General features: G+C 44.7%; 1 protein-coding gene across 3 annotated transcripts in view; it reads right to left on the bottom strand.

Moving 5' to 3' along the window:
* The window catches only part of LOC120050146 (serine protease FAM111A-like), a 108351-nt gene extending 99586 nt beyond the window's left edge, over nt 1-8765 (bottom strand). Inside the window, exons 1-3 of one of the 3 annotated variants that reach the window (XM_038996809.1) lie at nt 8647-8765; nt 3708-4419; nt 24-3506 (exon numbers count right to left, since the gene is read on the bottom strand). In XM_038996809.1, coding sequence (XP_038852737.1) covers nt 1482-3377 — 1896 coding nt within the window. In that variant the 5' untranslated portion in view covers nt 3378-3506; nt 3708-4419; nt 8647-8765 and the 3' untranslated portion in view covers nt 24-1481. Of the gene's footprint in view, nt 1-23; nt 3507-3707; nt 4447-8646 lie in introns of those variants that run through there. The other 2 variants (XM_038996810.1, XM_038996813.1) reach the window with 2 other exon arrangements.
* Nucleotides 8766-16062: the final 7297 nt, after the last annotated feature.

Here is a 16062-nt window from a genome sequence, read left to right as displayed (position 1 = left end):
ACAAATAAGGAACACTCAAAATGTGCACTTATAAATCATTACAATTTTAATCAAAATACAGCTGTAGACAGAAGTCAAAGATCAAACATCACATACACAACTAGTGTCTCTCCTGAGTTCTGCCCTATAAGAAAAGTCCAAGTTGCTTTAATCATGCTTGTAGTCAGCCCCCTGTGATGTCACTGCATATGTCATTACCTGCTACTCCTCAGACCAAACCCATGCATACACAGCTATACAAACTTGCAAGAGATACAATCGTTCCAGTGTTTTCTAAGTCCTCAGCAGTAAATGTCCACTCCCCCAAGTGGATTTCTAGAGGTATGTCTGACTAGCTTCTTATCTCTTCTACTCCCCTGCAGGGCTCTATGTTTATCTTTGAAGTGCTTTCTCACAGACCCCATACAATAATTTCACACATTTCTCAGATCATTTCTTTATAAGAGGTAGAGACTTAGAAAATACTGTGGAACAATTTTAAAACCTTATAATGAATATATATATAGTTAATCTGTAGTCTAGGACCTTATAAATCTATTAATACAACATAAGCATAAACAAATATTATAATACATCAAACATTTGGTGCAGCCCCTATCATGACCCCAATTTGACCCCATCATTCCCCCCTTTGAGACTCACCCAGAGTCTCACACCATCAACCATAAAATTCTCCTCTGATATCAAACAGATTTGTCAATCCCCCGGATCCATTTGATCCCAGGGATGGCCTGCTAAAGGAAAAAAACACTCCTGAGGTTCCTGGAATGCTGGTAGTGGTGGGTTGAGTCTGTCTATACTCCCATTCTTCCTTCTTCCTTCTACCACATCAAGTAAGTTTGTTCCCTTCTTGTGACCACCCCAAGTCCCCATTTTCATTTTTTATATGTATTGAAAGCAGTAACTATCCTCAATGTAGGTGGAACATTTCACGACTCTAGGACAAATAAAATGTATACAAGATATCTTCAGTAGTTTTAAAATGTTATGTTCGTTAATAGTAAAATATGGTCATTTTTCAATTTCCTGAAAAGTGTGTTTTGGAGATAAGAGGTTTTCACCCTACAGCGATGATATGTGATACCGTGGCTTTCCTAAATAATATTGGCACATCACCATATCCCTCTATAGCTGATGTCTACAGTTGAAAATAAGCGAAGGGGAAGGCGGGTAGCCTAGAGGTTAGAGTGTTGGGCTAGCAACTGAAAGGTCACTGGTTCAAATACTAGAGCTGACAAGGTGACAAATCTGTCTCTGTGCCCTTGAGCAAGGCACCTAATTTGCTCCAAGGGCACCGTACTACTATGACTGACCCTGTAAAACAACCCATTTCACTGCACATATCTGGTGTGTGTGACAATAAAAGCATTTCTTTTGGGGGGGGGGGGGGGGGGGGGGGGATTTAAATGGCCTAAAGCTGCTTCCCAACTCACAGGTGACATCTGCAGCCAGATCCACCCCAACTTCTGTTAAAACACAGTTCAGCACCTCAATCCAATCCCTGATGTACCTGCACTTATGTCAATGATCAATTTCTGCATCTCATCTCTTTTACGACTTCGTGATATTGTGTTCCATATTCCCTTAAGGATATCAGAGTATTCAGGCTGCAATGTGGCCACCATCTCAATGATAAGACAGGCAATGAGCTGAAACAGATGTGGGTTTTTCATGGCAACATTGGTGAATCTTGACAACATTTGAACATTGTTTGTCTCCACCAAGTAGAACAATATGTTTTCTAGAATGGTCCTGAGAGGGATTGCATATTCAATCACACTCTGAGTTTCATGAGTTCCCTTACATTTGTAAGAAAAGCCAGCAGTATGCATGGCAATCACCTGGCAACCATATACTGGGATGCCATTAATTACTTGACAATGACTGGGATTTATAACCGGAGACCCAGAGGCTCCATTAAAGCAGAAGGTGTTATAGGTCAGCACATCCAGTTTGCCCTGTATTATCTGCTCATAAAACTCTTTGTCCAACTCATTACCCAAAATGCTTTCTTTGATTATCATGATGGAGCTCTGGTTTTCTCCTAAATGTTTGATCTCAGCTGCATTTCTTTGTTCCACCTCTATTATGGTCGTGGAGTCCATCTTTTTAATCCCTCCATCTGGATGGCCAACGATGTAGATCCCACCTGTCTGAGGGACTGGGCCATACTTCTGAAGGAGACCTGGAGGAAACTTCTTGCCTTTTAATGGGGTACTCAGCTCCAGTATGGCATAGTCAACCTGACGCCCCCACCTATCAACTCCATATTGGAGGGCAACCACTTCTGGTTTAACATTTACCTTCCACTGACCTGATCCAAGTGCGTTGTCAAAATTAAACGTGACAGTTGTGGGAACCAACAGTGTCTTTCCCTGAAGTACACCTTTATCCTTGAACAAATGACCATTTGTCAGGATGAGGTTATCGAACAGCAGGAAACCTGTTCCTTCGATCAATTCGTGTTCGACTTTACAGACTGAGGTGGTCACTTCTGCCAGCTCTATTAACCTGTACACTTCAGTAAAACTCTCCGGTTTCTTACCAAATTCCTCCCTCATCAACTCTATCACTTCAGACTCAGATTTCTCCTGTGGATACCTACTCTTCATGTGATCTAGTAAACCTTTAAACTGGTCGCATAAGATCTGCTGAATTTCCCTCGAATCTGGCATGGGAATGTATTTTTGTTTCTTATTTGCCTGTCGCTTCTGTGTCATATTTCCCACTGAGGGCCCCTCCTCTGATGTTGAACTTGGGTTGGACTGAGAGGGCCCCTCCTCTGATGTTGAACTTGGGTTGGACTGAGAGGGTTGTGTGGTGTCACCCTCAGATTTGAATCTTGTGTCAGAAATCTTTGATTTTGTGGTGCCAAGCACCTTTCTGTTTGTCGGTTCCTTTAGGAAAATTTGAAATCTGCGATCTTCTAGCTTGTTTACTACAGTGGACATAGTAATATTTGTTTGTTTTTGGGGTTCCTCACAAAGTGTACATGTTTTTTCAAACACTATGTCTGAGAAGCGCCCATCTGCTTCCAGAGCTGACTTGACTGTATCCCCAGATTTTGCATAGATACACAGAGGGCTAAAATTCTTACGTTTTTGGTGTTTAAGTATCTCCTTGCTTGTGATATTTTTCCCACCTGTTACCTCAACACAGGAAGTGACAAATGTGGATTTTTGCTGTTGCTCTTTTCCCTGTGCAAGTTCTTTTCCCTGTTCAAGTTCCCTTTTCCCATCTATGGCCGGTGTTTTAGTTTTAGGGAAAGTGTATATAACGAGGGTCTCATCTTTCTTAATTAAGCAACATGGAAAGTGCTCCACTATGGCCCCTTTTTCATTCACAATGACAACTTCTCTCCCCTTCACCTTTTTCATTAGTTTACAGAAGATCTAATTTCTTTTGAGAACTTCTATTATGTTGCCAGGTTCGGTACAGGTGATTTCCCCTTTATATATCAGGGCTGTGTCTCCGCTAGAAAAGGAGAATCGGTGACAGTGTTCTTCCTGTGGAGGAATTTATAAAGAATGTTACTAATCTTTATAAATATTATGTTTGTCTGGTTAAATTATAATAAATTGTGCCCCATAACATATTCCGAGGATTCTTAGGCATGTTAAAGCTTATCAAAACCAGTTAGTCATTATCAATATACTAAACAAATACTTCATGATGGATTAGAAATGTGTTATTAACATTATACTGACCTTGTTATTATGAGGTTCAGACATTTTCATCTTTTTGTTATTTGAAGCCATTTGATCTGACGATGGATCGCTCTGACGATGGACCGCTCTGACGATGGACCGCTCTGGCGATGGACCGCTCTGGCGATGGACCGCTCTGGCGATGGATCGCTCTGGCGATGGATCACTCTGACGATGGATCGCTCTGGCGATGGATCACTCTGACGATGGATCACTCTGACGATGGATCACTCTGACGATGGATCACGCTGGCGATGGATCACCCTGGCGATGGATCACTCTGACGATGGATCATTGACGATGGATCACTCTGACGATGGATCACTCTGACGATGGATCACTCTGACGATGGATCACTCTGACGATGGATCACTCTGGCGATGGATCACTCTGGCGATGGATCACTCTGACGATGGATCACTATGGCGATGGATCACTCTGACGATGGATCATTGACGATGGATCACTCTGACGATGGATCACTCTGACGATGGATCACTCTGACGATGGATCACTCTGGCGATGGATCACTCTGACGATGGATCACTATGGCGATGGATCACTCTGACGATGGATCACTATGGCGATGGATCACTCTGACGATGGATCACTCTGGCGATGGATCACTATGGCGATGGATCACTCTGACGATGGATCGCGCTGGCGATGGATCACTATGGCGATGGATCACTCTGACGATGGATCACTGGAACTGAAGAATAAACAGGAGTTTGACGTTCTAAGTAAAGACAGAAAATGATTATGCTGTAGATACACAATAACAGGCCTATTACATCCTGCCATATTTATAATATTAGTAATCCTGAACAACAACACAATACCAACAACAGTCCTATTACATCCTGCCATATTTATAATATTAGTAATCCTGAACAACAACACAAGACCAACAACAGGCCTATTACATCCTGCCATATTTATAATATTAGTAATCCTGAACAACAACACAATACCAAAAACAGGCCTATTACATCCTGCCATATTTATAATATTAGTAATCCTGAACAACAACACAAGACCAACAACAGGCATATTACATCCTGCCATATTTATAATATTAGTTATCCTGTCACGCCCTGGCCTTAGTATTCTTTGTTTTCTTAATTATTTTAGTTAGGTCAGGGTGTGACATGGGGAATGTATGTGTTTTTTGTAGTGTCTAGGGTGGTTGTAGGTTTAGGGGGTTTATTAGAGTAGTTGGGTTTATGTTTAGTATAGTAGTCTAGCTGTGTCTATGTTTGAGTGTAGGTATCTAGGAAAGTCTATGGTTGCCTGAATTGGGTCTCAATTAGAGACAGCTGGTTATTGTTGTCTCTGATTGGGAGCCATATTTAAGGCAACCATAGGCTTTAGCTGTTTTGTGGGGAATTGTCTATGTCGAAGTGTTTTTTGTGTCAGCACTTGTATTTGTATAGCTTCACGGTCGTCTGTTCTGTTTGTTGTTTTGTTTTTTCCTTCTTTAAATAAAAGAAGATGTACTTTCCACGCGCTGCGCCTTGGTTCTCTCTCACTTTGACGATCGTGACAGAATTCCCCACCAATGCGGGATCAAGCAGCGTGAAAAGCGGCAACAGGAGCAGCGCAAGGAGGAATGGCAATGGGAGCGTAATCTGGACTACACAACGTGGGAGGAGATCGACAGGTGGGCGATCGACCCAGGGCGAGTGCCGGAGCCCGCCTGGGATTCTCTGGCGCAGTGCGAGGAGGGATACCGGCGAATGGAGGCAGCACGACGGCGCGGTACGAAGCCTGTGAGTCAGCCCCAAAAATTTCTTGGGGAGGGGGCTTAGAGGTAGTGGGCCGAGGGCAGGTAGGAGACCTGTGCCCACTTCACAGGCTAACCGTGGAGAGCGGGAGTACTGGCGAACACCGTGTTACGCAGTAGAGCTCACGGTGTCTCCTGTACGTGTTCATAGCCCGGTGCGGGTTATTCCACCTCCCCGCACTGGTAGGGCTAGATTGGGCATTGAGCCAGGTGCTATGATGCCGGCTCAACGCGTCTGGTCTCCAGTGCGTCTCCTCGGGCCGGCATACATGGCACCAGCCTTACGAATGGTGTCCCCGGTTCGCCTACATAGCCCGGTGCGGGTTATTCCACCTCCCCGCACTGGTCGGGCGACGGGGAGCATTCAACCAGGTAAGGTTGGGCAGGCTCGGTGTTCAAGGGAACCAGTACGCCTGCACGGTCCGGTATTTCCGGCGCCACCTCCCCGCCCCAGTCCAGTTCCACCAGTGCCTACACCACGCAACAGGCTTCCAGTGTGTCTCCAGAGCCCTGTTCCTCCTCCACGCACTCGTCCTATGGTGCGTGTCCCCAGTCCGGTACCACCAGTGCCGGCCCCACGCACTAGGCCAAATGTGCGTCCCCAGGGTCCAGTATGCCCTGTTCCTTCTCCCCGCACTAGCCTGAAGGTGCGTGTCCTTAGCCCGGTGCCTCCAGTTCCGGCACCACGCACCAGGCCTACAGTGCGCCTCATCCGGCCAGAGCCATCCGTCTCCCCAGCGCCATCTGAGCCATCCGTCTCCCCAGCGCCATCTGATCCATCCATCTCCCCAGCGCCATCTGAGCCATCCGTCTCCCCAGCGCCATCTGAGCCACCCGTCTCCCCAGCGCCATCTGAGCCATCCGTCTGCCCAGTGCCGTCTGAGCCATCCGTCTGTCCAGAGCCATTAGAGCCGCCCGTCTGTCCCGAGCCGTCAGAGCCGTTAGTCAGTCAGGAGCCGCTAGAGCCATTCGTCAGTCAGGATCTGCCAGAGCCGCCAACCAGACAGGATCTGCCAGAGCCGCCAACCAGACAGGATCTGCCAGAGCCGCCAACCAGACAGGATCTGCCAGAGCCGCCAACCAGACAGGATCTGCCAGAGCCGCCAACCAGACAGGATCTGCCAGAGCCGCCAGCCAGCCATGAGCGTCCAGATCCGTCAGCCAGCCATGAGCGTCCAGATCCGTCAGCCAGCCATGAGCAGCCAGATCCGTCAGCCAGCAATTATCCCGGTGCTGCCCCTTAGTCCGGTGCTGCCCCTTAGTCCGGTGCTGCCCCTTAGTCCGGTGCTGCCCCTTAATCCAGTGGGGTTAATGTGGAGGGTGGTCATTTGGAGGAGGCTACGTAAGCGGGTAGTGACTATGGTGGGGTGGGGACCACGACCAGTGCCGGAGCCGCCGCCGTGGACGGACGCCCACCCAGACCCTCCCCTAGACTATGTGCTGGTGCGCCCGGAGTTCGCACCTTAAGGGGGGGGTTATGTCACGCCCTGGCATTAGTATTCTTTGTTTTCTTTATTATTTTAGTTAGGTCAGGGTGTGACATGGGGAATGTATGTGTTTTTTGTAGTGTCTAGGGTGGTTGTAAGGTTTAGGGGGTTTATTAGAGTAGTTGGGTTTATGTTTAGTATAGTAGTCTAGCTGTGTCTATGTTTGAGTGTAGGTATCTAGGAAAGTCTATGGTTGCCTGAATTGGGTCTCAATTAGAGACAGCTGGTTATTGTTGTCTCTGATTGGGAGCCATATTTAAGGCAACCATAGGCTTTAGCTGTTTTGTGGGGAATTGTCTATGTCGAAGTGTTTTTTGTGTCAGCACTTGTATTTGTATAGCTTCACGGTCGTCTGTTCTGTTTGTTGTTTTGTTTTTTCCTTCTTTAAATAAAAGAAGATGTACTTTCCACGCGCTGCGCCTTGGTCCTCTCTCAGTCCCTTTGACGATCGTGACATATCCTGAACAACAGCAGGTTTCAACATAAATTCATGGACTCAACTAACAGCCCCCCCCCAACAGGATTCAACATTAATTCATGGACTCAACTAACAGCCCCCCCCCCCCCCCCCCCCCCCCAACAGGATTCAACAATCATTCATGGACTTAACTTAAATCCCCCCCACCAACAGGATTCAACATGAATTCATGGACTTAACTTAAATCCCCCCCACCAACAGGATTCAACATGAATTCATGGACTCAACTAACAGCCCCCACCAACAGGATTCAACATGAATTCATGGACTCAACTAAACAAAGTTTGCAGTTCGAACAAAAAGAAACATGACACCAAATCAATTATAACATGCGTTCTCACCTCACAATTTTTCACTTGTCATGATTGGTCAAATGTGATTTGAATGGGGACCACAGTTTGTATTCTCTCTTCCTCTTTGTTTTGGAACATTTAATCAAACACACTTTTATCCCTGAACCTGTTTCATATTATCATGGTTATATTATCGCGTCCGAATAGAGCTACTGACTCTTCTGTCTCACCATTCACTCCACCCTGACTACATTGCACCAAACGAAGAGTATCACACACCGGGAATCTTCCCCCTCAACTGGTTCTCCTTCACATTTACAGCTCCCCCGGTAATCACTCCTTTCAACAGCGCTCTGTTCCTAAGAACAAATCAAACAACCGATCTTGTCCCGAGTTGCGTGATATTGAGCGCCAGCTCCCTCCAAGGCGGAAGAAGTACACATCACAAGCCCACTACAGATTACCTTCACTGACTCAACTCATTTTACACCCACACTGAAACTACAAATGAACCCGCCAAAAAACAAATGGACCCGCCAAAAAGGCCAGGATCTACTCTCCAGAAATGTCCCTCCTACTGGCCCAGATTCTTCTTTAACATGTCCGTTTATGTGAGGCTCAGGTTCCCGAGGTCTTCACTACACCTTCCACTTCACGTAACTCGTCCTCACTCACTTCCATTTCACTTCCAGCCCTCGACATTGTGTTTCTACTTGACACCAGTCTCTCCCCCACTTTCACAACAACTAGCCTACAGTCCGGAAAACTAAGCCTTGTTCTACTCGGTTATATTAACCGGTACACACTTCACAACTCGTATACAGACCCGTCTACATTTAGCTAACCTCATCCAATTACTATTATGTGACATTGTGTATTTATACATAGTACCAACCTGTAAAACAGGAGACAAGATGCGGCAGGATAACGTTTGCGTCTGTCCCGTTAGGCTTCTCTCAGAAGAATGAGGAAGTTCCAGCAGTTCGTTCATAGAAGTGACCAGATGTGAAGACAAAACTTACCATTTGCCTCCTACTACTGGCAACAATAGGTATAAATGCATATCAATAGGAAACCACTGGGAGGACTCAAGTTATACCCAGAATGAATCAGAAATTAAAATATTCCTCTTAAATAAAAGAAAAACACAAATGTGACCAGAGATTTTACCTGTGTCACAAACGCAATTGATGTCTTCCCTTTGATTCATTGTTTTGTACAGTGTCGACTACTCTTCACTGATAAACTGTATTCTGTACAGTGTAGACTACTCTTCACTGATAAACTGTGTTCTGTACAGTGTAGGCTACTCTTCACTGATAAACTGTGTTCTGTACAGTGTAGGCTACTCTTCACTGATAAACTGTGTTCTGTACAGTGTAGGCTACTCTTCACTGATAAACTGTGTTCTGTACAGTGTAGGCTACTCTTCACTGATAAACTGTGTTCTGTACAGTGTAGGCTACTCTTCACTGATAAACTGTATTCTGTACAGTGTAGGCTACTCTTCACTGATAAACTGTGTCATGTACAGTGTAGGCTACTCTTCACTGATAAACTGTGTTCTGTACAGTGTAGGCTACTCTTCACTGATAAACTGTGTTCTGTACAGTGTAGGCTACTCTTCACTGATAAACTGTGTTCTGTACAGTGTAGGCTGCTCTTCACTGATAAACTGTGTTTTGTACAGTGTAGGCTACTCTTCACTGATAAACTGTGTTCTGTACAGTGTAGGCTACTCTTCACTGATAAACTGTGTTCTGTACAGTGTAGGCTGCTCTTCACTGATAAACTGTGTTCTGTACAGTGTAGGCTACTCTTCACTGATAAACTGTGTTCTGTACAGTGTAGGCTACTCTTCACTGATAAACTGTGTTCTGTACAGTGTAGGCTGCTCTTCACTGATAAACTGTGTTCTGTACAGTGTAGGCTACTCTTCACTGATAAACTGTGTTCTGTACAGTGTAGGCTACTCTTCACTGATGAACTGTGTTCTGTACAGTGTAGACTACTCTTCACTGATAAACTGTGTTTTGTACAGTGTAGACTACTCTTCACTGATAAACTGTGTTCTGTACAGTGTAGGCTACTCTTCACTGATAAACTGTGTTCTGTACAGTGTAGGCTACTCTTCACTGATAAACTGTGTTCTGTACAGTGTAGGCTACTCTTCACTGATGAACTGTGTTCTGTACAGTGTAGACTACTCTTCACTGATAAACTGTGTTTTGTACAGTGTAGACTACTCTTCACTGATAAACTGTGTTCTGTACAGTGTAGGCTACTCTTCACTGATAAACTGTGTTCTGTACAGTGTAGGCTACTCTTCACTGATGAACTGTGCTCTGTACAGTGTAGACTACTCTTCACTGATAAACTGTGTTTTGTACAGTGTAGACTACTCTTCACTGATAAACTGTGTTCTGTACAGTGTAGGCTACTCTTCACTGATAAACTGTGTTCTGTACAGTGTAGGCTACTCTTCACTGATAAACTGTGTTCTGTACAGTGTAGGCTACTCTTCACTGATGAACTGTGTTCTGTACAGTGTAGACTACTCTTCACTGATAAACTGTGTTCTGTACAGTGTAGACTACTCTTCACTGATAAACTGTGTTCTGTACAGTGTAGGCTACTCTTCACTGATAAACTGTGTTCTGTACAGTGTAGGCTACTCTTCACTGATAAACTGTGTTCTGTACAGTGTAGACTACTCTTCACTGATAAACTGTGTTCTGTACAGTGTAGACTACTCTTCACTGATAAACTGTGTTCTGTACAGTGTAGGCTACTCTTCACTGATGAACTGTGTTCTGTACAGTGTAGACTACTCTTCACTGATAAACTGTGTTTTGTACAGTGTAGACTACTCTTCACTGATAAACTGTGTTCTGTACAGTGTAGACTACTCTTCACTGATAAACTGTGTTCTGTACAGTGTAGGCTACTCTTCACTGATAAACTGTGTTCTGTACAGTGTAGGCTACTCTTCACTGATAAACTGTGTTCTGTACAGTGTAGGCTACTCTTCACTGATAAACTGTGTTCTGTACAGTGTAGACTACTCTTCACTGATAAACTGTGTTCTGTACAGTGTAAGCTACTCTTCACTGATAAACTGTGTTCTGTACAGTGTAGGCTACTCTTCACTGATGAACTGTGTTCTGTACAGTGTAGGCTACTCTTCACTGATAAACTGTGTTTTGTACAGTGTAGGCTACTCTTCACTGATAAACTGTGTTTTGTACAGTGTAGGCTACTCTTCACTGATAAACTGTGTTCTGTACAGTGTAGGCTACTCTTCACTGATAAACTGTGTTCTGTACAGTGTAGGCTACTCTTCACTGATAAACTGTGTTCTGTACAGTGTAGGCTACTCTTCACTGATAAACTGTGTTCTGTACAGTGTAGGCTACTCTTCACTGAGAAACTGTATTCTGTACAGTGTAGGCTACTCTTCACTGATAAACTGTGTCATGTACAGTGTAGGCTACTCTTCACTGATAAACTGTGTTCTGTACAGTGTAGGCTACTCTTCACTGATAAACTGTGTTCTGTACAGTGTAGGCTACTCTTCACTGGTAAACTGTGTTCTGATGGGGATTCTATTTTTTGTAACCTTTATTTAACTAGGCAAGTCAGTTAAGAACTGCATTTGTTCTTGCCTAGTTAAATAAAGGTTAGAAAAATGTAAATCTTATTTAAAATGACTGTTTACCAGGGGTTAACTGCCTTGATCAGGGGCAGAACGACAGACTTTTACCTTGTCGGTTCGGGGATTCGATCCAGCAACCTTTCAGTTACTGGCTCAACACTTTATTCACACCTGCCGCCACTGGTCTGTGTTCTGTTGGGGATGGTCTGTGTTCTGTTGGGGATGGTCTGTGTTCTGTTGGGGATGGTCTGTGTTCTGTTGGGGATGGTCTGTGTTCTGTTGGGGATGGTCTGTGTTCTGTTGGGGATGGTCGCCGTGTTCTGTTGGGGATGGTCGCCGTGTTCTGTTGGGGATGGTCGCTGTGTTCTGTTGGGGATGGTCGCCGTGTTCTGTTGGGGATGGTCGCCGTGTTCTGTTGGGGATGGTCGCTGTGTTCTGTTGGGGATGGTCGCTGTGTTCTGTTGGGGATGGTCGCCGTGTTCTGTTGGGGATGGTCGCCGTGTTCTGTTGGGGATGGTCGCCGTGTTCTGTTGGGGATGGTCGCCGTGTTCTGTTGGGGATGGTCGCCGTGTTCTGTTGGGGATGGTCGCCGTGTTCTGTTGGGGATGGTCGCTGTGTTCTGTTGGGGATGGTCGCTGTGTTCTGTTGGGGATGGTCGCCGTGTTCTGTTGGGGATTGTCGCTGTGTTCTGTTGGGGATGGTCGCTGTGTTCTGTTGGGGATGGTCGCCGTGTTCTGTTGGGGATGGTCGCTGTGTTCTGTTGGGGATGGTCGCTGTGTTGTGATCACTGAACCGGAAGACCAGGAGGAGAGACCAGGCTCCAAAGACCTGCCACAGGCATTAAACAAAGCATGTGTCCTTATACAGTGCATTCAGAAAGTATTCAGACCCTTCCCTTTTTCCACATATTGTTACTTTACAACCTTATACTAAAATGAATTAAATACATGTTTTCCCTCAATCTACACACAATACCCTACGGATGCACGATATATCGGTAAGCATATCGTAATCGGCCGATATAGGCTAAAAATGTCAACGTCGGCATTGGCTCTATGTATAGTTTAACACCTATGTGCAAAACCGATGTCAAAGCTGACATGCATATCTGTATAACGTAGGCAGATGAGGTACATATCTGTATAACGTAGGTAGATGAGGTACATATCTGTATAACGTAGGTAGATGAGGTACATATCTGTATAACGTAGGCAGATGAGGTACATATCTGTATAACGTAGGCAGATGAGGTACATATCTGTATAACGTAGGCAGATGAGGTACATATCTGTATAACGTAGGCAGATGAGGTACATATCTGTATAACGTAGGCAGATGAGGTACATATCTGTATAACGTAGGTAGATGAGGTACATATCTGTATAACGTAGGCAGATGAGGTACATATCTGTATAACGTAGGCAGATGAGGTACATATCTGTATAACGTAGGCAGATGAGGTACATATCTGTATAACGTAGGCAGATGAGGTACATATCTGTATAACGTAGGCAGATGAGGTACATATCTGTATAACGTAGGTAGATGAGGTACATATCTGTATAGCCTAGGCAGATGAGGTACATATCTGTATAACGTAGGCAGATGAGGTACATATCTGTATAACGTAGGCAGATGAGGTACATATCTGTATAACGTAGGCAGATGAGGTACATATCTGTATAACGTAGGTAGATGAGGTACATATCTGTATAACGTAGGTAGATGAGGTACATATCTGTATAACGTAGGTAGATGAGGTACATATCTGTATAACGTAGGTAGATGAGGTACATATCTGTATAACGTAGGTAGATGAGGTACATATCTGTATAACGTAGGTAGATGAGGTACATATCTGTATAACGTAGGCAGATGAGGTACATATCTGTATAACGTAGGCATATGAGGTACATATCTGTATAACGTAGGTAGATGAGGTACATATATGTATAACGTAGGTAGATGAGGTACATATCTGTATAACGTAGGCAGATGACATAATGACACCATGTAAAATACAGCGCTACACGTGCAACACAGCATTCCTAACCTGGCCCACAATGTCTGCTGTGTGGATCTATTTGGAAGTTTCAAAGGAAGATAACTGTAACGGCAGCCTTCCTCCTCTTCAAGAGAAGAGAAGGTGTAGCAAGGATCGGACCAACACGCAGCGTAGCCAGTGCTCAACATGTTTAATTACGTAACTGTGAACACTTACAAATAACAAAATAATAAATGTGGCAAACCGATACAGCCCTATCTGGTGCAGAGAAAACACAAAGACAGGAAACAACCACCCACAAAATCCCAACACAAAACAAGCCACCTATATATTTACATTTACATTTAAGTCATTTAGCAGACGCTCTTATCCAGAGCGACTTACAAATGTATGATTCCCAATCAGGGACAACGATTGACAGCTGCCTCTGATTGAGAACCATATTAGGCCGAACACAGAAACAGACAAACTAGACACACAACATAGAATGCCCACCCAGCTCACGTCCTGACCAACACTAAAACAAGCAAAAACACACAAGAACTATGGTCAGAACGTGACAATAACAAAAAAGCCATAGTGAAATCTTTTAAAACCACAAACCTAATTACATCACCCCCAGACGTTCAGTGACGACTTAGAACAAAATGCAGAACTAAGCTCAAACTTCCAATAACTAAACAGCTACTTGCTATGGGCGTCACTGCTATTAGCTTCACCACTGACATTTGGACCTGCGATGTCAGCCCTGTACAATTAACAATTTCAATTCAATTCAATTCAATTCAATTCAATTTTATTTTATATAGCCCTTCGTACATCAGCTAATATCTCGAAGTGCTGTACAGACACCCAGCCTAAAACCCCAAACAGCTAGTAATGCAGGTGTAGAAGCACGGTGGCTAGGAAAAACTCCCTAGAAAGGCCAAAACCTAGGAAGAAACCTAGAGAGGAACCAGGCTATGAGGGGTGGCCAGTCCTCTTCTGGCTGTGCCGGGTGGAGATTATAACAGAACTATGCCAAGATGTTCAAAAATGTTCATAAGTGACAAGCATGGTCAAATAATAATCATGAATAATTTTCAGTTGGCTTTTCATAGCCGATCATCAAGAGTTGAAAAACAACAGGTCTGGGACAGGTGGCGGTTCCATAACCGCAGGCAGAACAGCTGAAACTGGAATAGCAGCAAGGCCAGGCGGACTGGGGACAGCAAGGAGTCACCACAGGCGGCAGTCCCGACGCATGGTCCTAGGGCCCAGGTCCTCCGAGAGAAAGAAAGAGAGAAGGAGAAAATTAGAGAGAGCCAAGATTTTCAAAATGTTCATAAATGACAAGCATGGTCAAATAATAATCAGGAATAAATCTCAGTTGGCTTTTCATAGCCGATCATTAAGAGTTGAAAACAGCAGGTCTGGGACAGGTAGGGGTTCCGTAACCGCAGGCAGAACAATGGCTTGTGTAATCAGTAGTGTAAGTGAGTGGTTGCGTGCATAGATGTGATAATGAGGGGTGTTGAAAGGTGCCAAACAAAACAAAACAGCCACAAAAAAATGCCATAACCAAAAATATATAGCTCCACATTGATCTGGTACTGGTACTTCCTGTATATAGCTCCACATTGATCTGGTACTCCCTGTATATAGCTCCACATTGATCTGGTACTGGTACTTCCTGTATATAGCTGCACATTGATCTGGTACTGGTACCCTCTGTAAATAGCTCCACATTGACCTGGTACTGGTACTCCCTGTAGATAGCTCCACATTGATCTGGTACTCCCTGTATATAGCTCCACATTGATCTGGTACTCCCTGTATATAGCTGCACATTGATCTGGTACTGGTACCCTCTGTAAATAGCTCCACATTGACCTGGTACTGGTACTCCCTGTATATAGCTCCACATTGATCTGGTACTTCCTGTATATAGCTCCACATTGATCTGGTACTCCCTGTATATAGCTCCACATTGATCTGGTACTTCCTGTATATAGCTCCACATTGATCTGGTACTTCCTGTATATAGCTCCATATTGATCTGGTACTCCCTGTATATAGCTCCACATTGATCTGGTACTCCCTGTATATAGCTCCACATTGATCTGGTGCTGGTACTTCCTGTATATAGCTCTACATTGATCTGGTACTGGTACCTCCTGTATATAGCTCCACATTGATCTGGTACTGGTACTTCCTGTATATAGCTCAACATTGATCTGGTACTGGTACTCCCTGTATATGCAGTACTAGTCAAATGTTTGGATACATCTACTCATTCAAGGGTTTGTCTCATTCACAGTTGCAGCAACAGTATGCTTAACAGTTCAAATATTATGTTACAGCTAGACGGACTCTTCATCATCATGGTGCTTTTTGATAAGGTCATTTTTATAAACATTGGTTGTGGTACACTGCCAGGACCGGCAGGGGGATTGGACCTGGTTCCTTCCATGGGAGGAACACACCCAGAACTCACTTCGTCACCCCTTCCAGTGCGTCCTAGGAACGCCGCCCACGTGTGGCCCCAGTGCGCCATCCGCCGCCAGAAGGATCAGGTGGACTGCCACTGCAGTGAGGCTCCCGTGTTCCATACTGGTGATCTCATCTAGCTCTCCACCAGCAACCTCCCGTGGCGTGTGGGGCCCTTCAAG

Source organism: Salvelinus namaycush, chromosome 6 (assembly GCF_016432855.1).
Source record: "Salvelinus namaycush isolate Seneca chromosome 6, SaNama_1.0, whole genome shotgun sequence".
NCBI classification, from domain to species: Eukaryota; Metazoa; Chordata; class Actinopteri; order Salmoniformes; family Salmonidae; genus Salvelinus; species Salvelinus namaycush.
Note: the sequence above shows the minus strand (reverse complement) of the source record. Positions and strands in the feature narration are given on the sequence as shown.